The sequence below is a fragment of the Mus pahari genome, chromosome 22, assembly GCF_900095145.1.
Source record: "Mus pahari chromosome 22, PAHARI_EIJ_v1.1, whole genome shotgun sequence".
NCBI classification, from domain to species: domain Eukaryota; kingdom Metazoa; phylum Chordata; class Mammalia; order Rodentia; family Muridae; genus Mus; species Mus pahari.
Genome location: NC_034611.1, coordinates 13,571,806 through 13,595,968, shown reverse-complemented (window position 1 = coordinate 13,595,968; position 24,163 = coordinate 13,571,806). Strand labels below are relative to the sequence as shown.

The following is a 24,163-nucleotide window of genomic DNA, read 5'->3' as shown; positions in this document are numbered from 1 at the left end:
AAACCCAACCCAACCCCAAACCAAACAAAAATAACCCCTTCACGCCCAGAACCTACTGTATTCTTTATTTTATTCATTCTGTTTTTTTGTTTGTTTGTTTGTTTGTTTGTTTTTGAGACAGGGTTTCTCTGTATAGTCCTGGCTGTCCTGGAACTCACTTTGTAGACCAGGCTGGTCTCAAACCCAGAAATCCGCCTGCCTCTGCCTCCCAAGTGCTGGGATTAAAAGCGTGCGCTATTTTATTCATTCTGGAATCGTTTTTTTTTCAAATGATTTTCTGCGGCTATGGCTGTGGCTCTGTGGCAGAATGCTTATCTAGCACACTAAGGCCCTAGGATCTACGTCTAAGGAGATGGCCCGACTCCCTAAGCCGTCTTCAGTATGGTCTTTAACCACGTACCCACCCTTTAAGGTTTCACTTTCTCTGATAAGGAAAGCTCCTGCACTGTTCCCTGGCGCCAGGAGCTGCCGCTCTGCATCTTTCCTCGTTATGTCCTTGAAGAACCACCTGTGAAGACATGTTCAGATTTCATAGGGGTTGCGGCAGGGATACAAAGATAAGCAATCGTATGTAGCGTTTAGAAACACCGGGATGGCCATGCAATAGGACTCACTCTTCAGTTTCTAAGGTGTTGACCTTGGCCACGTAGTTGCTGGGGATGAAGCCTTCTCTCTTCGATGAAAGGGACTTAGCTTTCCACCATTCCCCGTGCCTGGAATAGAAATCGAGGTCAAGAGTTGTAATGGTAACTGTCCTAAGGCCTTTCTTTTGCAGAGTGAAGACAAGAGGGACCTGTAACCCCTAAACCCAAGGGGAAAAGTGCATTCCTTTTCATAGAAGAATGTACTTAGTGACACATGCAAAAATAAAAAAGCATCCTTACAACTTCAACGTGGCTTGCAGTGCCCCCACAGAAGAGAATTGGCAAAATGGCCAACCTTATTGAAACCAAACACTTCTCCTTTCCCCAGGTGCCTAAGAAGTGTTTTAAAGGATCCTTGTCACAATGGGAGTGGAGGAAATAGGGACATTAAAATTCATGTGTTATAAACTTGTTTGTACAAACACCCACTTTACCCAGAGATAGGCACCAAGAATAAAAAATAACAACAAAAAATAAATAAATAGACCAAAAGTAAGTAAGAGAAATAAAACCTCCTCACATGATACTGCACAATACCATACTAACCCAGAGGGCAACAGGAAGGAGAAGCAGGAAGGGCCAGGCCCAGAAGGAGCACTCAAGCTCCAGACGGGGCGGTATGGAATTGGTATGGAAAGCCTCTATATAGGCATGCACACAGATCAAGCTCTTGATCTGAGCTGTACATGTGAACTGTTTATCCACACAGGCAGCCTGTGTATGCTGCTCAAACTGAGCAAACTGGAGATGGAAATTATTTGAAATATTTAGGCTGAATTTTTTTTTTTTACATGTTGGGGTATTGAACCTAGGACCTTGCATATACTAGGCAAGCTCTCTCCCACTGAGCAACCTTCTCAGGACCTAAAACTTTTATATCTATATTTCTTATTATTGTCCATTTAAGTACAGCATAAGGCTATTTCTGTAACAATCACAACCATATTGTATTAGACGGGAAAAGTCATCCAGAGACGGTTTGAAGTATGGAGGGCGGTTATATAGCATAGACCAGGCTCATGGGCCAGGTGATGTGATTTCTAAGGATGTGATACTACAGTCATATCAGAAAGTCCTGCTCAGCTCTCGGTGACTCCCTGTAACTGCTTGGATGTTTCCTTCGCTTGGCCCCTGTGTGCTGACTCACATGCGTGACCCTGGTCAGGCCACAGGGCAGTGAGAAGGGAGAACAAGGAAGTCTGAACGCTTTAAGTCTAACTTCCTTCCTGTACTGAATTTGCATAAAGCAGCTCTGACTCTGACCTGCCAAAGAGGGAGAGACTGGAGACCCCTAACTGAAGAGAAGGCACTAAGTGCGGACCCGGAGTGTCAGTGTGAGCTTGCATCTAAACGTGGCCCCTTTCTTGTGATAGTTCTGTGACCTTGAAAGGTCACTCAGTCTATTCCTGGGAATTTTAACACTTAAAATGGAAATGGTAGTATCTAAGTCACAGGATTGTGGTGAGTATGGTGTGTGTGTGTATGTGTGTGTGTGTGTGTGTGTGTGTGTGTATACATGTTCATGAATGTGCACTTGTGTTTGCAGGTATATATTACGTATGTACATGTGTGTATATGTCAAAAGACAGCCTTATAGTCATTTTTCAGATGCTATAGATAGATATGGATAGGTATAGGTATAGAAATAGGCATAGGTATAGGTATAGGTATAGATTAGGTATATGTATAGATTGGGTATAGGCATAGATTAGGTGTTGGTATAGATTTTTTCATAAGCCTAGATCTTGCCAAGCAGATTAGACTGGCTGGCCAGAGAGCCCTCAGGGAGTGTGTCACCACCTCCCCGATGCTGTACCACCACAAGCAAGTGCTCCCATATCCAATGTTTTCTTTTTTAAGATGTGGGTCCTAGGGAATTAACTCAGGCTATGACTGAGCTATCTCCAGAACTCTACAATGGCCATCTTAAGTAGCAAGCCACAGAGCCAAACATCTTTGGTAGCATTTTGGCTAAGAAAGAAACAGTGCCTGTCCTTGGTGCGAGAAACAATAGAAGGGCCCACCACCACACTCAAAAGGGAAGCTCCTTTCGCTCTGCTCCTGGTGCTGAAGCAAGCAGCCTGCAGGGAGCTGGGACCAACTGGTTGCTGGGACCTGGGCACACTTACTCTTCCAGAACTTTCATCTTTTCTCCTTTCTTGAAGGACAAGTCATCTGGGTGGATGCCATCATAAGGATATAAGGCCACCACAATGTCACCTTGTTCCTCTGGATCTAAGAACAAAAGATACAAGCAGAGCCCTTCAAAAACCTATCAACATAAACACAAAGGAAGAGAGGAAGCAATAGAGAGAGGGCCATGGAGTGAAGCTCTGTGCTTCCCACCTGTAAATGACATGTGGTGCATCCCACATACACCAAGACCCACAGCAATCTACTGTAACTTCAAAAGCATGCTTAGGAAAGGATATACGCATGATCATGGCAACACTGTCATGGTCTCCATAGGCAGAAGCCACTCTAGTGTCCATTAGTGGAATGGACAAAATGTGACATAGACACAGAGTAGAATATACATATACACAGATTAGTCATCCTTAAGAAGGATGACACACAATGAACTATGGGTGAGCCTTGAAAACTTTAAGTTAAATGAGCCAGGCACAAAAAATGACAAAGACCATACTTCCAGTTGCATGTGTTACATAGAATCAAATCCATAAGGACAGAGGGTGTGATGCTGGCTGCCCAGAGCAGAAGGGCGTGGTGAGCAACAAGGGAGTGCTTAATGACAGCGTTCCACTGGGGATACTGAAAGCCTCCTGTGATGAACGCTGGTGACGCTTGCACAGCAATGTGTACTTCCTGTTCAGAACTTGACACTGAAAACAGTGACTGAAACCGTGACAAGCTCGTGTCACGTATACTTTTCCTCAATGACAAACAAAACATGAATTATGTTGGTAAGGAAACATACCTTTTGTTTGAAATCTCTGTCCTGGTAAAAGATGAGATTCAGGAACCTATGGAAGAATATTTGTTAGAGGAACAAAAGTCACGATCGTGGTTTTCTTCTCGCATGAATATCACTCTCCTAACGGCAGCAAGTGAGGTTTAGATGTGCAGCCACTAAACGAGAAAGAAGAGCCAAACAGCAAAACCCTATAGGATGATGCAAGGGCTCCTAGCTAGGATCTCATGCTTGATGATGTCATTAGCAGGGTCCTAGCTGCAAGTCTGTTTCAGGGCTTTTCCTGGACATGTAGCCCTTGGTTTGTGTCAGCAGACCGAGTGGGTAGGGCTTCCTGAGGTGGGTCTAGACGCCAATCCTTGTACAAGGATTGTTTCTCATGTTTTTAACAGGAGACTAATATTTTGGGGTGACAGTTTGCCCAGTGTGATCCCTGCTTCTAGACTCACAGTCCTCTGAGATGCTGAGAGGGGAGGGGCATTCCATAAGCTCTCTGCTTGGGTAGGGCCCTGGTACAGTGTGCATCTTTCTGCCTAGAAAGAACTAAATGTTGGAGGCACAGCAGTTATGGAAACCAAACAGTAGGAAGGGCCAGCACAAGCACACACAGGAGTGACAGGACCCTGGTGACATTTAGAGGTTGTCAGCAGCCCATCTCCATGTTTCCTGAACTTAGTTAAACATTTGATCAGATCTGTCACTAACAGATAAACATAAGCTCAACTGAGTTAGGCGTTCTTGTCTAACAGTGACTCTGTCCAGGGCCAGTGATATCCCCCAGTTATGGCAGCAGCAGGATGCATCACTCGAGGTACCTTCTATTCTAAATCCTTTCCACACAAGATCACTGCGAGGGGGGGGGGTAGGTAAGGCCTGGTGATCTCTTCTAAGAAGGTCCTGCCTGGGTTCAGATTTTAAACCACCTCACCCCTCTGCATCTCTTTGAGTGGCTACTAACTCTTTGGTGAGTGTTTACTAAAACACGGCCAAAGTGGTTTATACTAAACTATAAATTTCTGCTGAAAGTGAGCCCCTGAAATCTCAAATTCACCGAGGGAAGGGACTGAAGGAGCGGGCAATCATGGATCCATACTAACGTTCAAGACGTAAAGTAGTTGTATATTGCTGTTTTAGCCATTTACAGTTGCATAATTAAGAATCACATCCTATTTTCTATGAATTAGAGAAGACAATTAGGTAAGAAATTAGATAATTTTGAAAGCAGCAAGCTCAGCTGTGAATACTAGAGAGATTAGCCTACAGTGCAGCAAAGCACATTTTTATATGCGACCTGCTGGCTGGCTAGGCGGGTCCTGAGATGTGTGCACTGAAGGTCTCCAGCCCATTGTAAAACACTTTTGTAAGACTAAAACACGTACATGTGACCCCCCAGGACATCACCCTAGCTCTCTCTTGAACAGTTGCACTTCACCTCCTTGTAGAGCCCTTTGTAATCAACTGGGAGCGTATATTCCTCACATGTGGCAAAGGCTGAGTCTTGTTTATGGTCATAGGCTGAGGCCAAGCTAAGCGGCCCATGGAGAGCACCTATGACCACAGGAGACCTAAACTATTTTTTTTTTCTTCTGGTGAGCAGCAGGGAACTGAAAGATTTTAAATACACTCATTGTCGCTTTTCAATCTACTTGTAATCTTTTTTAGACTGAATATTTGAGGTTTTGTTTGTTTGTTTTTTGTTTTTTGTTTTTGTTTTTTAAAACTAATCTCCTTTACTTTCCTAAATAAATAACACCTGGACAAAAAAAACCAAACAAAACAAACAAAAAACAACAAAACAAAACAAAAGCCAGATCCAAGCGAACAACAAAAAAAGCAAATCAAAACAAAAAACTTTTTAGGTTTTTAAAGCACATTAAAAAAAACCGCAGCATTTGCTACGAGAAATAAATAGAACTTTTAATGAGAACTTTAAAGTCTACAAGAAAACTACCTTTTAACTTTTCTTTACTCTTACATTTCTTTCTATTCATTACATTTGTTTAAGAATATAACTCTATATCCATATTTATATAAATTGCTTTTAAATTTTATATTGGCACGTATTCAGCATCACCAAATTACTAGTACTCTTAATAATCTTATTCAGTTTGTGTGGATACGTTTTCTATCCTTGTTTTTCAAATTTATTTTTATAAGATAGGCATCATGCCTGCACAAATATCTGTGCACCATGTGTGTGCATGGTCCAGACAGAGGCCAGAAGAGGTGTCAGATGCCCTGGAACTGGCGCTACAGATGGTTGTGATCTGACATGTGGGCACTGGGAACTGAAGTCAGGTCCTCTGGAAGAGCAGCCATTGCTCATAATCACAGTTATCTCTCCAGCTCCTCTATGTGCAATTTTTACATGATATATTGATAATGTATCTATACACAAACACTCTCTAAAAGAACTTAATAGTGCAATGAAGTCACCATTCATCACTTCTCTTTAACTAACTCTGACCCAGCAGTCTAAATGATGACAGTTGATTCTGATAGGCTATAGCTAAGGGAGACGGGCTAGCCAATAGCCTTCGGCAGCGCTAGACAATGACAATATAGTCTAAAATGTCGAGCCATTTAAAAGCATAGGTCAAACTGGAGAAACTCTGAAAATTCTGTTTTGTTTTTTTTGAGACAGGATCTTACATGTAGCCCTGGCTGTCCTGGAACTTGCAATGTAAACCAGGCTGGCCTCGAACTCAGATCTGCCCGCCTCTGCTGCCAACTTGTTGTGATTACCGGTGTGTACCACCATGCCTGCCAAACTGATAATAAAAGGCATTTGACCTAAACTGGAATAACTTGTTTTCAGCTTAAATGCCAAGCCAGTCCATTAAAACTGGGTAATGGGATGGCATACAGACATCCAACGAGAAACTGCTTGCCAGGTTACAAGCTCCAAAGCAAAGCAGATTTAGTTATAGCTCTCCTAAGTTCTGAGTTCTCCTATGTCCCTAACATTTGGCATCACTTCTTTTCCAAGTACAGCAGGTGGCACGTCACTCAGAAAGTTTCTAATCAGGACATGCGGGTGAAGTGTTGAGGCAGAATCAGATATGCTTTCTCTTAACCTTTTACTCCACTATAACACATCATAACGATTTTAGTCTTTGTACTATTTTAGACCACTTGAAGAAAAGACAATAAGGAATAAAATGTAATACCCCAAAGACACACTAGCTAGCATATGTTTTAGATTCTGGTTTAAATCCAGAAAATCCTTGGTCCCCAGAGCATCTATCCTGAGTCACACGGGTCTGGGTACATGCTAGGGTCTTTTCATTAGCAGCATTAAAGATACTTTTATCTAGATTTGAAAAATGCAACTCAAGATCTAGTTATCACTTAGTAAGTAGCCAGATTATCTCTAAAATCGCTACACATTTTTCAAAGGATTAAGTTGTAAAGCATATAAAATTATCTGGGGTCTGTGTAATCAATATATGTATATATACACATACATATATATATGTGTATATATTTGCATGCAAAGATTGGGGTTTAGACTGCACAGCCATGCTCTGATCCTGCTGTGGGATCTCTCCTCTGAGACTAGTCTACTTACTGGCCTTTGCTGTTTATTGGACGTTGGATCTCTCACATAAATAGTTCGGTCAGTATTACGTACTGGTTGAGTCTTCGAATCTACTTCATCGTCATTCAGATTGTCTTTCCTTTTTGATTTAATACATCCCATATTTCCTGTTGGAATAGAAAAGCAATGGCATTGTTTTTTTAATCCATCAGAATTGGATGAAAGCCACTCAAATCTAGGTATTAAAGAAGAGCAGAAAGAACATGCTTTTATTCGTTGTTACACACTGGTTAATCTCACAGGTGGATGCTGCTTGAAAGCAGGACATCTCAGTTGTTCATTTGCCCCCTGCTTCACTTATTTAAAACTCCTTTCTGAGCGTCACCTTTACACCAAACCCAACACAATTCCTACTACAGAAAATGAGAATTGGCACTAGAGTATGGTCTGGTGAATCTATGACACAGGACATGAGTCCCAATAAAAGAAAGAACTTCTAATTCGGGCAAGAAGAGAAAGAGCTGCTCCAGGAAGCTCCTGGAGTGAGATGAGACAGATTTTTAATCTGGTGCCAAATCGGCAAAGGGGCCTCTGGAAGAGTTTTCAGACGCAGCCATAGTGACCCTGGATAATCTGGTCCCAAGAACTAGTGCAAGAGGAGGTCGCCCTTTAGTGAAGGATCAGGCAGGAAGGCTGGGAGTCAGAGATGGAGAGAGAGGACCATGGTGAGTATGACGACATCAGATTCGTTTGTGTTCCCTAAAGACAACTGACACATCCCTTCTGGAGTGTGCAAGGGAGAGATAAAGGACTCGAGGCTTCACCAGCGGGAGTCTACTGTGAGGGGCTTAGGAAACTACAAACATGGCGGTGCCTTTGTCAAGACTGGAAATGAAAGAGACACAGGTCTGAGAGTAAAAATGCTTGAAGGGTCATTCAGATGATCCAGTGTGGTAGGCTCCCTTCTAAGACATCTGAGCCTGCAAACCAGAAAAGGTGGCAGTACTTAAGACACAGTGACATCACCTACAAGCCATGACTACAGACCCGATTCCCCCAAAGGAGTACAAGACTGGTATAGAAACTAATTTGGCTCGGTCTTTGAGAAAGTGCCCGAAATGATGTATATATTATAATCTCAAAAAAAAAAACATTAAAATGAGAAAAACAAAAAAAGAGAAGTGCCTGTGGGTCGCAAACAGCCGCAGGATGGGTGGAGAGTGTGGGGATGGGAACAAGAGGTTGAGACGTCACTGATATCTCAGGAACTTGGCTGCCAACTGGACCAGCGCAGCAGGATTGAGCTCTGGGTGACTGGCTACCTCTGTTTGACCCCATTTCTCCAATCTGTTGGCTGGAGATCGGATGGAAGAGATTTTTCAGGATGTTAACTAACCCACTGTCTTCTGAGATTGCCAGCTCACTGAATAATGTGTGGCTTGATGATTCAATTCCTGGCTCTGCTCCCTGGTTTCTTACGTGGCAGGCAGCAGGAGTGGAACCTGTGTAGCTCGGGACATTGTCCTGCCCCTACAGGCTTTGCCTAGCTCTGGGGACTTATGCTTTTTCCATCTCTTCAACACCCTGGGTGAGAATTCTCAGAAGGGCCACTCCTCTGTCAAACTAACAAAGTGGCAAGCGGTAGTTCCCAGAACAAAGGGGAAGCAAGCATTTTGCTTCAAAACAGACTTTCTTCTTCTTTTCATAGCCTAAGTTTCTGAAATGGAGACTTTTTTTTTTTTTTTGAGTTGATCTGTAAATAAGCACAATTTTGTTCCCCTTGTCCATTCTTCACCCTACCCATTCCCAACAGTGCTGTCCGACGGACCATTCCTTATGATGGTGTTTTATACGTGGTGACAGGAAAGCCCTGTATCTCTGAGCATACGGAAGCTTCAGAGAGTGGGCTTCTCAGATCCCAACAGGACCCCCACCCCTCCCATCCCTACTGCTAAGTTTGCCTTGCTGCTCCTAACACCAAAACAGTACTGCTGCTCCAGGCGGGGCTCAAAGCCCATTTTTCCTTTCCTTTCCTTCCTTCTTTCCTCCTCCTTTAAAAAAAAATTTTTTTTTGACGGGTTTCACTCTGTTCCCCCAGGCTGGTCTGAAACTCACTCTATCCCCCAGGCTAGCCTTAAACTCACAGTGGCCAGCCATTTCTGGCTCCTGAAAGCTGAGATTACAGGTGAGCAGTCACACCCAGCTCAAGCCCGCACCTGAGAGAAGGCATAGGTGTGTACCACTGCAGATGGCAAGCTCTGGGCTAACAGACCGCATGGATCTTTGCTGAGGAGAAGTATCAGAAGGAAGGACAGGGTGAACCCCTTCTTAGGCTCTGCTTTCATGGGAGGCAGTGTGTGTGGTAAAAGACTCCAGACAGCCCTTTCCAAAACTGCAGTTTGGAAGCAGGGATGGCGGCTCACTTATAATCTCGAAGCTCACTTATAATCTCGAACCTGTCTCATAAAAATTAATTATTAATATTGTTTTACAAAAGAAGTGTCTCTAGAGTAGAATTAACGCAACAGTTTGTAGAAAATACAGGAGGGGGAAGAAGACAGATTAAGTTGGAGAAGTGTAAAATGTGCCTGCCCTGTTCTCAAATGACTGGCCTGGAACTGCTCTAGAGAAAAGAAGGCAGAGCTACTCCATGCTAGAGGAACTAGGGGGTGGGACATAGCTTAGCGTACCCATGAGGGTCAGGGTTCCATCCTAGCACTGCAGAAAGAGACTAGGACGACACAAGAACTCCATGTGGACCTTGACCGAATCCGGAAAGGGCGTGGCCCTTGACTGAATCCGGAAAGGGGACTGAGGGGATACAGTGTGCACAGTCAGAAAAGTCTGGGGGAAGTGTGTCGGTCCCAGAACAATCTTAGGAATTGTCTCCGTTTTATAGATTTGATGAAGGTACCTTGGAAATGTAGGATTCGAGGCATGCAGGGGTAAGGGCTAAAATCTTTGCAATACCAGATCCTTCCACCACAGTGAGAGGGAGCTGGAGGAGAGAGACGGTATACAGATGCGTGAAAATGAGGGCACCTGCAAAAGGACATGCCTTTCTATCTTTTCTGTAGATTTGAAATTTTCAAAAAGGTAAATTTAGTAGGTGGCTATTATAAACAGATATATAAAATTCATTGAGTTTTTTTGTCAGCTGGTGCTGGTGCACGCCTGTAATCCCAGGAGGCAGAAACAGGTGTAGAACCAGACCAGCCTGGTCTACAGAGGAAGGTCCAGCACAGCAAGGTTTACACACAGAAACCCTGTCTCCAAAAAAGGAAACAAGAAGGTACAGAACAAAGTTTACTGATTTTCAAAATGTTAAAAAATAAGTAGCTTGTCTGTGTGTGTGTGTGTGTGTGTGTGTGTGTGTGTGTGTGTGTGTGTGTGTGCACGCGCGTGTGTACGTGGACAGATGCTATAGGAATGCTTGCTGGTAGACATTATTCCTGTGGCATGCTAAACAGTCTCGCTACAGCACAGTCTTCATTCCAGAAGGGAGCCACAGAAATTCTCTAACTGGACTGACACAGAGATGTGGAAAACACTTTCTGACATCACTTCATGGGAAACACTTGAGTTGGGCTCACAACTAGCAGGGGAATTCTATTCAGGCACTTTGACCCGAGGAAGACCTGGAGAAGAAGTGATGTGTCCTGTCAGTGGAAGACAGACGTAAAGTAGAAAGTGGACGGGTGCAGGGTGTCAGCCTGGACCAGCTCGTCAGATTGTTATTTGCTTGTAGTTTGTGATTTCCCCCGCCCATCATCCCCACCATGAACCCAGAACCAAATGTTCATTCTTCGTGGTGGACAAAGAGTGAAAAGAAAGACCAAAGAGAATAGCACACCCCAGGGTCTGGACTGAGCCCTCAAGCACAGAGCTCAGGACTGGGCTCCTCCATACAAACCCAACCAGGTCCTGCAGCTCCTTGTGCTGCAGGAAAGAACCAGAAAACCCCAAAAAAGCAATCCTGCCAAACCCATCATAGCATTGTTACACAGCTCCCAAGGATCTGAGCAGTCCAAGCTGATTTGCACCTCTGACGTATTTTACTAAACATATGATGTGCTAGTGTTTCTTGTTTAATCCCTGCAGAGACTCACCGTCCTCAGCATTATGATGCTCCTTTTATAGAGACCAGAACTGGCTCTGGGAGAAGTTAAAGACTGGCACCTAGCTGCAGCAGGGGAGTGGTTCAGTGGGGCTTGCCCTCTGCATGACCTCAGGCTAGCCTCAGGCTGAGCACCAAAGCTGGTGCCACAGTCCTTGCGCTTGCCATTTTCCCACATGAGAACTGCTTGAAGTAGGTGTTTTACTAAATCACACGACACTACTTTACTGTACGCTAATTACACTAAAATAGATCATTTTCATAGGCTGCCTCTAAAAATGTTATACAGTGCTTCACCATCAGAATCGATGAGATTAATACAATGAAATCAGAGAGTCAGGCCAGGAAACTGAGGCAAACACAATGTGCCTGCATTTGCCATGGGTGACTTATCTAGCCCAGCTGCATGTTCACTTCGGAGATAATGCGACTCACCCGGAGAAAGGAAAGGGACAAGCCTTTTTCAGGAACACTGTGGGTCCCTAGCAAGAATTCTAAACTTGTACTCAATGGACTTAATTAAATCTGGTAGATGATGCTCTGTGCATTACTTCTTGGTATTATACATTTTTCTTTTATACTACTTACTATGTAGTCCAGGCTGGCCTTGAACTTGCAACCCTCCTGCCTAAGGTTCCCCAGTGCTGGGATTTCAGGCATGTACTATGACACCCAAGTCTGCCTCATGTCATTTCTAATGGTAAATAGAGGCACATTTAATATACAGACACTTTATTTAAAATTAATTTTACAGGGGGTGGGAGTATTAACTAAGATTGAGAATGGATAAGAATGCTTATGAAAAAAATCATTACTTTGTATGCCAATTTAAAAATATGATAATGACATAAAGAAGGTCGCGGAAGGCAAAGGTGCTTGCCCCAAGCCTGAGAGCCTAAGTTTCATTTCTGGGACTTACACAGTGAGAGAAGTTCTATATGTACGCTGCAGCATGCGAGCACACACCATTTTAAAAATGTAATAAAAATAGTATGTTTTTCTAAAGCAATTTTGAATGCAGATATCCGCTAAGGATAGGTAGTACTTCTCCAGGAAACATTAATTACTAAGTAAAATTCCTACTTAGTGCCAGGCATGAGCTACTTCCCTATGAGTTATTGATCAAGAAGGTCCCTGAAAGCCCCCAAAGGACACAGGCTACAGTCGTTGTTCTTGGTTGCCTACCGCAGCTACATGTAAAGTCCTATCGCCGAGACATCACCCACTTTGGGTGCAAGACATAGAAAAATACAGCTTGAACTGACCTGAAAACTCTTCTTTATCCTGGTTGGCTCTCATGGTGTCAGACATTGTTATAAGGGAGGAGAAACATCACTGGCTTATCCAGTGGTGAACCCCGAATGCTACAGTTCCAATCTACCAGGTGCTACCACTTGTGCAAAGTGGAATGTAGGTCGGGAGGTAATGAAGACCCTTCTGCTCCTCAACAGGGAATTTATATCTAGTGCTATAGAAATGGTCAAAAGCTCACATCTTGGGGGTTCATAGGCCCAAGTCAGGGAATGTACTCCTATTGTTTTGCTAACTGGACAAGTTTTCAAACGGTCTTTAAAATATTTATGCTTAGTGCTATTTTCAATCTTGGCCAGAAAAGCTTGTTTTTGCAGAGCGCCTCAGACAGTGCTGTGACTGGTGACTAGTCAAAGTGTTGAGACTGAGTGACAGCTGAATGACTTATGGGATGTCTATATCGTCCCTTCCACAGCTCAGAACACACCATGGAGGTGAGGGTGGGAAGAATGTCAGAGGTCAAGGATGGCGTGGCCTTCTAGAGACTCCTAGCAGCTGTAGTTACCTTCATAAAATCGAGTTGAGTATTTTTCACATCAATATTTCACAAAGGAGACTCAGTGGGTTCCAAAAGAAAGAAGAGGGCATGAAGGTGGGAGGAAAATATATTGGGGGGGTGTAAGTCTGTGGAAAAGAAGAAAGAATTTGGGGGTGGATAGAATCCAGTTACATTGTGTGAAACTGTCAATAAATAAAAGATATTATTAAAATAATAAAACAAAAGTATGCATTTTAAAACTCCTTATCATTCAGGGTCTGACATATCCAAAAGACAAGTCTGGGTTCCCTGTAGAAGCTCAGCTCTGTCGTCTAGAGATGCAAATGGATAGGCAGCCCTTTGCTCACACAGGAGCACATACCAACGCCTAAAAACTGGTAGGCTGATGTTGTCTCTTGCTAGAATATTCTTTCACGAGAGCAACTATAGGTAGTCCTCAGTTAAAAGACAGAATAGTAAATGAATGATTTTCTTTAAACCAAAGACAATATTCTAGACTACTAGACTGTAACTCCTGCTTATCAACCTGTATCCTTGGGCTTTATCTGTAATAATGACTAAGGATTGCTGTCTACAGGATAAGACACCATGCATCTAGACACCTTGGGCTCTGCTTCTGGGATCTCCAGAAATCCTAGAGGACATCAGGATGTTCACAGCAGCATTATTTATATTCTAAACAGAAACCAATAGACACCTCTAGGGAAATTCACTGCATTAGGGCAAACTGACAAGTTTTCCATAGTTCATATTAGCAGAACTGAGACCTCAAATAGGAAGTGGGATGTCAGTTCCTCCTTAAGAAATCTGTCAGTCTGTGTATGTTATCTCATGTTCATAATCCTAGAACCTGAGATTGCTGGAGCAAAAGGAGTGCTCTGAGTTTGAGGCCAACCTGGGCTACAGAATGAATGCTGTCAGTGAGAGAGAGAGAGAGAGAGAGAGAGAGAGAGAGAGAGAGAGAGANGAGAGAGAGAAAAGAGAGCTGATATTCTAGATTTTTTCTTTCTAGTTCTATTATCATATTCTTCTATTGTGTTCTAGTCTATTCCATTTTACAATCATGAGTATTATAACCAAATATGATTCTATGAAGAATCCATACAATCCTACAACTTAAAATTTAAAGACAAAGCCACTAGAATTTGACCCTTTGTGACTTAAACTGTGTTGCTAGCTGCAGTAGCACAGACCCGAAAGCCCAGTACTGGGTAAGGCAGAAAGGTCATGAGTTTGAGTCCAGTTCTCACCTAAGGGCTCCTCGGGAGCCCTGATGTCCGACTTCCTCTTACTTAACCTTGCACCGTAGCAAACACTTGCCTTCAGGCAAACGCAGAGGAGGAAACAAGGTTCTAAGGTGGGGGGGGGGGGGGGGGAAAGGGATGGTCACTCCAACCCGGGGAGAACCCATCCCGGGTCATCCAAGGTCTCAAAACTTGCTTCATCTGGCTTCAAATCTGCACTTGATTTACACCCACCACAGCCTCCGTGCCTCTCTGGACAGGCCTCATTCCTGAGAGTTTCCTGAGTGAGGAGCCGAGACAGGGAAAGAGGACAGAAGCCCAAGAAGAGATCTCATCCTTCAAAAGTCAGTTTGATTCAAGCATCGCTGGCAAGACTCGATGACCACAGCAAGGCCCTATGGTCACCCTCCTTCCATTGCTCCGTTTCTACTTCACTTTCAGAAATGAAACTTAAGAGGGTAAAAAAAAAAAAAAAAAAAAGGCACATACAACCAGCTTAGGAGGAGAGGGCCCCACCAGAACAAGCCCGCCGACAGAATGTTCCTAATCCCCACATGAAGGAGACAGCCATAAAGCATATTGCTAGGTCCTCTTCACATAACTCAGTAATCATTCCAAACGTCTCTGATTTTTTTTTTTTCATCCATATCCCGGAAAACCAGGGCTGCCGTAGTGGCTGGGCCGGTGACCTTACCTGTAGCGTCCGATGGGTGAGTTGGGGCTGTGAAGTAACTGTTGGTATGGCTCTGCTGATGGGGATGCTATATGGACACCGAGAAAATTTGTGTTTCCTGAGGACTGTCCACAGGAGCAGAAAGAGGAGCTCCTGGACAGTGACAAACTCCCTTTCTCAGCTGCTTTCCAGCTCCCATGAGACAGGAAGTGAAGAGAGAAAGAGAAGGCTCCTCCTTCAAGCCTAGAGTCTATCCAGAGAGCTGACTAGATTTCTGTTTGTCCCTAGGGTTTAAGTGCTATAGGTGAAGGAAGAGAAGGATGGAAGCAAGATGGGCTGGGTTGTGGGTAGAGGGGTGGAGGTGAGCCATAGTGTTGGTAAGGTGACTGGGGTGAGAATAGAGGGCAGTTGCTACTTACAAGAAGTGAGAAAGGGAGGAATAGAGGAAAGAGTGACTAGTTGGGATAGAGCCTGCATTCCCACAGCCCACACCCATCATTTCATGGTTTCATTTGGTTCTTCTAAGACAAGTTTTCACTGTTTATCCCAGGCTGGTCTCAAATTTTCAATTCTTCTCCCTTAACTCACTCTCTCTCTCTCTCTCTCTCTCTCTCTCTCTCTCTCTCTCTCTCTCTTCTCCCTCTCTATGTCTCTGTCTGTTTCCATGGTTTTTTTTTTTCTTTTTTTGAGACAGGGTCTCACTGTAGCTCTGGCTGCCTTGGAGCTCACTCCGTAGACCAGGCTGGATGGCTGGATTTGAACTCACAGAGATCTGCCTCCTCTACTTCCCAGTGCTGGGCATGTAGAGGCACATCATGCTTCCCTTAATTTCTCAGCACTAGAATCACAGGATTATGCCACACTCTGTTTCTATTAGTGGTTAGTTGGGAAAGGGATCACAGGAGAGGAATTTGCAAAAAAGAACATCTACACAGAAAAGAGAGGTAACCCAGTTTCAAGCAGTGGCTGCTGCTTTCCTCATGATGTGGAAAGGATGTCAAGACCAAAGACCCAGGGTCTATTTTCATCTCTCCTCACTGAGCCTGTGGAAGTATTTCAGGGGACTCCAGAGGTCCTCAGCATCTGTACAACTTCCCCCAAATCAGCAGTGCTCAGCAAAATCTCAGCAGCCACTCTATGCCCAAGACCAACTCGGTAAGAGCATATAGAACACGCAAAACGTGGAGGAATCTGAGACTTCTTCCCCAAACCGTGCGAGAACCACCCCTCCCCGGTGTCAGACTGGCAAGCAGTGAGAAGGAGCCTGAAGGGGTAGGCTGCTCTCCTACAGAGTCGGAGTCATCGGAAGACAGCCCAGTTCCATTGGAGGACTCTGCCAACAAATCGAGACACTAACCCCACTGACTGCTACTCTGAGGGCTAAGGAGAGAACACACTCACAAAAAACCAAAAAAACCAACCTCCCCCCCCCCAAAAAAAAACCCTATTTTTTTTCCTGATGCTGAACTGCAGTGTATAAATTCCTGTAGAGAGCTACACAGAAAACGCAATAGGCTCCAGAATTAGGTAGTGGTGATGGCGTGCATTGTGGGAAATATACTAGAACCTACTGAACAGGAGACTTTAGTGTTGTGTATGTGTAAGTGTGTGCTGTGTAGATATGCGTGCAGTTGCCTTCAGAGACCAGCAGAGGGCATCAGATACCCTAAAGCTCGAGTTACAGGGTGTCAAGAGCAGCCCAGCATGGATGTTGGGAGCCTCTCTTAACCGCTGGGCCTCAAGACCTTGATACTTTAAGCTGGCAAGCTTCTCTGGATAGAACTTGCAGAAGGAAACTTGACTTTAAAAATGTTCCTACCTCAGGGATAAGGAAAAATGGCTCAGCAGTTAAATGTACTTGGTGCTCATGGGGAGGTCTCTGGTCAAATTCCTAACGCCCATGTCAGACAGCACACAACCTCCTTTAATTGAAGCTCCAGGAGTCTAGCCTGGCTTCTGGCATCCAAGATCATTTGTACACACGTGTACAAATCCAACCATGTAACAATAACTGAAAATAATAAACCAAATATATTTTAAATGTCCCTACCTTAAAATGAGATATTGGTTCAGCGAAGCTTATAGCTAGTTTATTTCGTTTTAGTAATTCCAGGGATTTAATTTAAGGCTTCAGGTATGCCAAAAACATGCTGTAACTCTAGCTTCATCTCCAATCCTCCTTTTCTTGTGGGAGGTTGGGGGGCTGGGGTCCCTGCAAGTGTCACGGCCAACAGGAAAACAATCCGGGTGAGGTAAGATTTAAAGCTGGGTTCATCTTGATTTAGTTCGCTGCTGCCCGGCCAAAACTTCTGGAGTCTGACTCCAAGTGGTTTGTTTTTTTGTTTTGTTTTGTTTTGTTTTTTTACACATTTAAACACAGCAAAACTTTGGAAAAATAAGTTGCCACATGAATATGATCACAATAAGGTACTGCTCTTTAGCAGAGAACCCCGAGAATGGCTTGGACTGATTGAGAAACAGTGCTCCGGAGCCTGGGACTGAGGAGGGAGGGTTTGTAGTAAGTCTGAAGATGGATTCAAAAGACTGGAAAACAGTGCTCAAGATTCTGGGGGGGGGGGGGGGATTCGGTAAGGGCTGGCCTCGCAGAATAGCAAAGATCAATAGGTATTGACAAATCTATTACCAGTCTCCTGGATGGATATCCCATGACAATTTCTTTCATTGAAGGAAACCGCCTGGGTGTTTAATAGCTCGGGTTTCTCTGGAGCTGTCTGTGAGCACAGGAACCATATGTCCTTCTGTACTCTACTTATTATTTTGACCTAGTGTCTCACTGAGTTGCCATGAGTAGCCTTGACCTTTGGAATGAAAGCTGGCTGTGAACTTAACAATCCTCCTGAGTAGCTGGTGTTGGTGACAATTCCAGGAAACAAGCCCTGTCTGCAGAGATGGATTGACTGATAGAGCTGTAGTGGTGTCGGGAGACTGGAATGCCACAGGCCCAGAGGCTTGTCTTATCTCCACCTTTAGCCCCTGGACTCGCCATTCCTTGACCACCTCTGTATCAGAACTAACATCCTTTGACTAACAGGCAGAAACCTTTCGGAATTTATTAACAGACTACTCACCAACCCCAAAGCTACGGACGCCATCAGACAGCATCTCAGATCTTTTGAAAGGCTTCCCACAGCTTTTGCTAACTACCTCTCTGATGTACACAGAGGTACAAATTGCCCTTGATTTATGACTTTCTTGGTTTTGGAAAAACATAAAAATTTTAGATTTGGGGTAACCTAAATCTGTGTTTCTGGGCCATGGTCACTCAAATTTGGCTCTAGAATAAACTTTTATCTTTAGTGTTAGAATTTGTGTGTGTGTGTGTGTGTGTGTGTGTGTTTCAGTACTGGTAGTTTGGGGAAAGAGGGTTGTGAGATTGTGACCTTGAACTTGTGATCCTCAGGACTCTACTCTCCAGATGCTAGGGTTATGTTTTAGCTGGGTACTACTATTTTCAGTTTATTTTTATTCCCTTTTACCAAAATAATGCAATTGACAAAGATTGTACATGTTCCATGCATTCTTTAAAATTTAGGTTTTTTTTAGACTTAAATCCGGTCTTCTATCTAGAGTAGTCTATCGAATTTCAAATTGTTGTTTTTATTCTGTGTCACAGGACTCTCACAGAGCCATAGATCCAGAACTGTGCAGTTAGCTATGCCATGGACAGCTTAAAGGAGCTGATGCTGAGGTAGCTTGAAACTGTAGCCCTAAATGCAGCAACTCGTCTGCCTATCAGAACCTTCACCAAATCCCTGGGAGCACTGCTTCACTGGACGTCTGGAAGGAGTTCAAGAACGAATGTCCTAAAGAAAAAGGGACACCTAGACAATCATGAGAGAGGTGAGCAAAGAAATCAAGGAGAGTGAATAAGACTTCTAAATCCAGCTTACGAGTCACCTACAAAGGAATTCACTCTTCTCCAGATTCTTGTTTCTTCAGCTGAAAATGATTTCTGGGAATGGCAGGAGGCAGCAAATGAGCTATGGTCAGATTGGCCAATAGAATGTGGACCTTTCTTAGCCAGACGTGAACCATTCTAGGGATAAATTATTTCTAAGAAAATTACTGGGGGAGGGGTGCATTACACAATGTTCATTGTAACAGAACATTTATTGTGGGGGCTATTTCCAATACCATACAGAAATTACTTGCCAGATAACTGCTCACTGGCTATAGAAATGCAGACCAGTTCTTACACTTCATTTCAATAAAAGTCAGCTCTTTTAGGATTTTGGTTTATAAGACAACCAGTTCAATGCCTGTATTTTTCAACTATAAGTTTTAAGCACTTTCATATTCAATGCAAGAGAGTTGTCATTATTTTAATAGCTTGAGAATATTATTCTTATCAATTTTAACCAATTTTCAAAAGCTCCTGTCTATTTTTATTCACTATGTATGTATGTATGTATGTGTGTGTGTGTGTGTATATGTGCGTGTGTGTGTGTGTGTGTGTGTGTGTGTGTGTAGGGGTGTACATGTATGTGTATGTGACCACAGAGGCCAGAGGGAATGGATATTCCTGGAACTTGAATTAAAAGCAGTTTGTGAGCCATCCAACATGGGTGCTATGAACTGAACTCTGGTCCTCTGCTGAAGTGATTCATGCTCTTACCTGCTGAGCCATGCTCTCTTGAATCTTTCTGTGATATTTACTATGGAATGGCTCTTGGGTGGAGGTTAATACAGAGCCCACAACGTAGCTCAGACAGCGCTTCCCAAGTATGGGGTCATAGGTGTGCACGCAGCACCACATCTGGCTTAGAATCTTCCATTTTTATTTTTTTAGAAGTTAATGATTACTGAGCCTTCTTAGGGCTTTATTAATAATTCTTAACAGCAATTGTAGTTTAAGTATTCATGCGAGAACATGACGAGAGGACCTGTCTAAACAGATACCTGACACTCTAACAGAGGTGTCCTCAAGACAAACAGGCCTGCTGCCTGCTGAAACGAACCCTGAAACATTCGGTGACAATACTGCCTGCCTACCTGTGGCCTTAAATATAAAGTAGAATCAGGGGCTAATGATAGACGGAACAGTGTGCGTATGAATGACTCAGAGTACGGCTTCGGGCCCCCCAGAGCCAAACCAAGATTAGCAACTCAGATTTCGTTTTCACTAAAAGAAACTCATTTAAAATGACATAGTAGACGGAAATAGAATCACACACACACATAACCAGCTGGTCTCTGGCAGAGGACTAAAGGTGGTTCAACAAACAGAGTCAATCTTGTCAACAAACAGTACAGAGCAACAGACCAGCCACATGGAACATCATAACAGGGCTGGCAAAGATAATGACCCAGACTCAACCCTTACTCCAGTCTCAGTCACAGATCTAATGTAAAATGCAAAACTAGAAGATAACAGAAAAAAAATACAGAAGAACATGGGTTGGTGCTAAATTTTAATATACAAATTAAAAATAAGATCTACAGAAGGAAAAATTTGAAGTTTATTAAAATTAAAAACTTCTGTTCTGTAAACACCAGTGTTAAGAAAGTGAAAGATGACCAGGCAGAGAGGTGTATGCCTTTTATCCTAGCACTAAGAAGGCAGCTTCTGGTGGATCCTGAGGACTTCCAGACCAGTCTGGGTTATTTAAAGAGCTCCAGGGTAATTTGGTAAGATCCTATCTTTAAAAAGAAAGATCAAAGAAACAAAGAAAAGAAAGCGAAGCCACAACAGGAAGAAAAATCTTTTTAAAAGTTTTTTCTTTAATAAAACACTGGCAATCAAATTATAAAAGGAAGTCTTAAAAAATCAATAATAAGAAAACAAGCGAGACTAGCAAACAATACAGTCAGGATGGTTAAAGGTGACCCTAAGAACCCAAAGGGCAAGATGTCTGCTTATGCCTTCTTTGTGTAGACATGCAGGGAAGAACATAAGAAGAAAAACCCAGAGGTTCCAGTCAATTTTGCGGAGTTTTCCAAGAAGTGCTCTGAGAGGTGGAAGACCATGTCTAGCAAAGAGAAATCAAAGTTTGATGAAATGGCAAAGGCAGATAAAGTATGCTGTGATTGGGAGATGAAAGATTATGGACCAGCTAAAGGAGGCAAGAAGAAGGACCGAAATGCCCCCAAAAGATTCTTATTCTGCTCCGAACTCCTCCCCAAGATCAAATCCACAAACACTGGCATCTCCATTCGAGATGTGGCAAAAAAGCTAGGCGACATGTGGAATAACTTAAGTGACAGTGAAAAGCAGCCTTACATTACCAAGGCAGCAAAGCTGAAGGAGAAGTATGAGAAGGATGCTGCTGACTGTCAGTCTAAAGGGACGTTTGATGGGGCCAAGGAGCCTGCTAAAGTTGCCAGGAAAAAGGTGGAAGAAGAGGAGGAGGAGGAGGAGGAGGAGGAGGAGGAGGAGGAGGAGGAGGAGGAGGAGGAGGAATAAAATCTCTGTCTCCTTGTGAATACCTTAGAGTAAGAGAGTGCTGTGGTTGACACATCTCTTATTTGATTCTGTCTATTGCCCTTGTTAGGTTTAATTACAAAACTTGATCACAATCATATTGTAGTTTCTCAAAGTCTCAGTGGTTTACATGAAGTGGCCGTGGGTGTCCGGAGCACCCTGAAACTGTATCAAAGTTGTACATAGCTCCAAACATTTTTAAGACGAAAGGGCACTCTCCAGTCCTCCTCACTCAGTGCACCTTGCTGTTGGTGTGACAAGGCATTTGAAGATGTTTCTGACATTTTGTTCTCAACTCGTAAGGTAGTGTTAACTATATGGTTACTGGCAAGCAATCCTGAGTTGTCAACTGTACGTATCTGTAGTTTGTAAAGAGAACAAAACAACCCAGACAGATTCTTGATGCTCCTTGTTTGGTGTGGAGGCTGTGAGGCAAAGATGCCTTTTGGAGGGGGCCGTAGCTCAGGGCATGCACTGTGAACTGGACCTGTTGATACTGCGGTGGGCCTCCATTTAGCTTCAGGTTGTCCTGTTTTAGTATATAGTGGCATAGCATTCTGCTGACATTCTTAGTTGTGGATGGGGGAGGGGTCAGCTGGCATGAGAAGTGTTTGGAGTTTTTTTTTTCTTTAGTTAAGTGCCATAGGTTTTACATATTTTAAAAAAAAAATTTGAACTCATCGTTGTCAGCAAAGCAAAGAACTACTGCATCAATGGAAATTCAAGAACCCTCTGGGCCTAAACGCAATTTGCAACATTCTGTTATTTTTTTGTATGTTTAGAATGCTGAAATGTTTTTGAAGTTAAATAAACAGTATTACACTAAAAAGAAAGAAAGAAAGAAAACAAGCAACCCATTTTTTAAAATATATGAAAGACTTTAGCAAGCACCAAACCAACCAATCAATCAATCAAACAATCAATCAAAAAGCTCTACTGGGGCCAGCAAGGTGCCTCAGTGAACAAAAACACGTGTATCTAAGCCCGGAGACTTGAGCTATGTACTTTGAACCTATATGATGGAAGGAGAGAACCGATTTCCACAAGTTGTTCTCTAGCCTTCAAGAGCGCCCCTTACCGATAGAAAGTGTGATTAAAAAGTAAAGAGGCATGCAGGTGGCACATGCAAAGATACTTCACATTATGTATTGGGGAACTAAGAACTAAAACAACAGTGAGCTATCCATAAATGTATGAGACTGGCAAGCTCCTAAAATACTACATTGCCCAGGAAGATAAGGAGTAGCAGGAACTTTCATTCACTGCTGGGGACATAGAGAAAAAGCCGAAGACTCTGGGCAACAGTCTTAAAGTTTTCCTTACCGTACAGTCTAACAATTGCACTCATTGATAGGCTAAAGAGCTTAAGAATCGGCACGTGGATGTTAATAGAATCTTTATTCATAATTGACAACAATACAGAAGCAACCAAGATGTCCATGGAGGTGCTGTTCGTGCTTATTACTAAGGGAAATAAGCCAACGAGAGACGAGAGATGGCTCCCTATTGTGTGCTCCAACCACAGGACAGTTGGGAAAAGGCAGGGTACAGAGACAGTGAAAACAGGGTCAGTGTTTGTCAAGGACCGGGAGGAGGAAGCTCTGAGCAGATGAACTGGGATGTTTTGCTGGCTTTATTACATGGAGCTTGTGGTGGAGACGTGTTATTATGTATTTTTCAAAATCCGTAGGATATATAACATAAAAAATGACAATTGTTGTGCCATGGTGGTGTATGCCTTCAGTCACAGTACTTGGGAGGCAGAGGCAGGTGAATGTCTTTGAGTTGGAGGCTAGCCTGGTGTACAGAGTGAGTTCTGGGAGAGCCAGGGCTATTACACAGAGAAACCCTTTTCGGGGAGAGGGAAAACAAAAACAAAAACTGAAACAAACAACCAAACAAAAGTGACAACTGTGAACTTCCAGTAACATTGTATCAGTAGTGACTCATTAACGTAACAGGCGTTGCAGCAATGCTAGAAGCTCTTATGGGAATTTGGTTACTGGGGAGGAGGATTGGAGTGGGCTGTACTGGGACTCTGCTTTCTGCTCAATTTTCTACAATTCTAAAACTGGCCTTCACTCCACTAATGCTTTTAATGTGTTGTGACAGAATAGGTAGCAATCTGAAAACTTTTACATCAATTCTTAAAAAAATTATTTTTACAAAGACTATTAACTTTAAGCATTTCTACAAGAAAAGTTCTACAGCTCAGCATGAGCCCCTCAACACCTAACAGCCTTTGCAATTACCAAGATCTCAGGGCTACTCAGCTTGCTCGAAGCCCTTGGGCAGAGTCTAAGGGGCTGGGAAGGGTGGAAAGGAAGAAAGGGAGGGACGAAGGAGAATTTCACTGAATCTTGAGACAATTATCAAATGTCTACATTTTTAGCTTGAGGAAATGCCTGATAAGAGCTGGGAGCGCTATTAATGTTTAATGATAGTCATTATTCCTAATATGCTCATAGTCATTTATAAGAAATAAACATACAGTTAGACAGGGCTTATAAAAACAATAAAGCAAAGTACATTTGATAATGTAGCCTTGAGATTGTTCATATAATCAACAAATTCACATAGTGAACAGGACTTTATCAGCAATATGTAACCTGGCAGAACAACTACTGTGTGTGTGTGTGTGTGTATATATATATATAAATTTTCTGAGACAAAGTTTCTCTGTGTAGTCCTGGCTGTCCTGGAACTCACTTTGTAGACCAGCATGTCCTTGAACTCAGAGATCTGCTTGCCTCTGCCACA

The 24,163-nt window shown here is 43.2% G+C and overlaps 1 protein-coding gene and 1 pseudogene across 2 annotated transcripts in view; one reads left to right on the top strand and one right to left on the bottom strand.

Annotated features, from left to right (window-relative positions):
- Lyn (LYN proto-oncogene, Src family tyrosine kinase) overlaps positions 1–24,163 on the bottom strand; it is a 111,012-nt gene that overhangs the window by 44,598 nt on the left and 42,251 nt on the right. The window contains exons 2-6 of one of the 2 annotated variants that reach the window (XM_021222387.2): positions 7,148–7,284; positions 3,583–3,628; positions 2,774–2,879; positions 615–713; positions 405–508 (exon numbers count right to left, since the gene is read on the bottom strand). In XM_021222387.2, coding sequence (XP_021078046.1) covers positions 405–508; positions 615–713; positions 2,774–2,879; positions 3,583–3,628; positions 7,148–7,279 — 487 coding nt within the window. In that variant the 5' untranslated portion in view covers positions 7,280–7,284. The remainder of the gene's footprint in view (positions 1–404; positions 509–614; positions 714–2,773; positions 2,880–3,582; positions 3,629–7,147; positions 7,285–24,163) is intronic. The other variant, XM_021222388.2, reaches the window with a different exon arrangement.
- Positions 20,795–21,385, top strand: LOC110338578 (annotated as a pseudogene).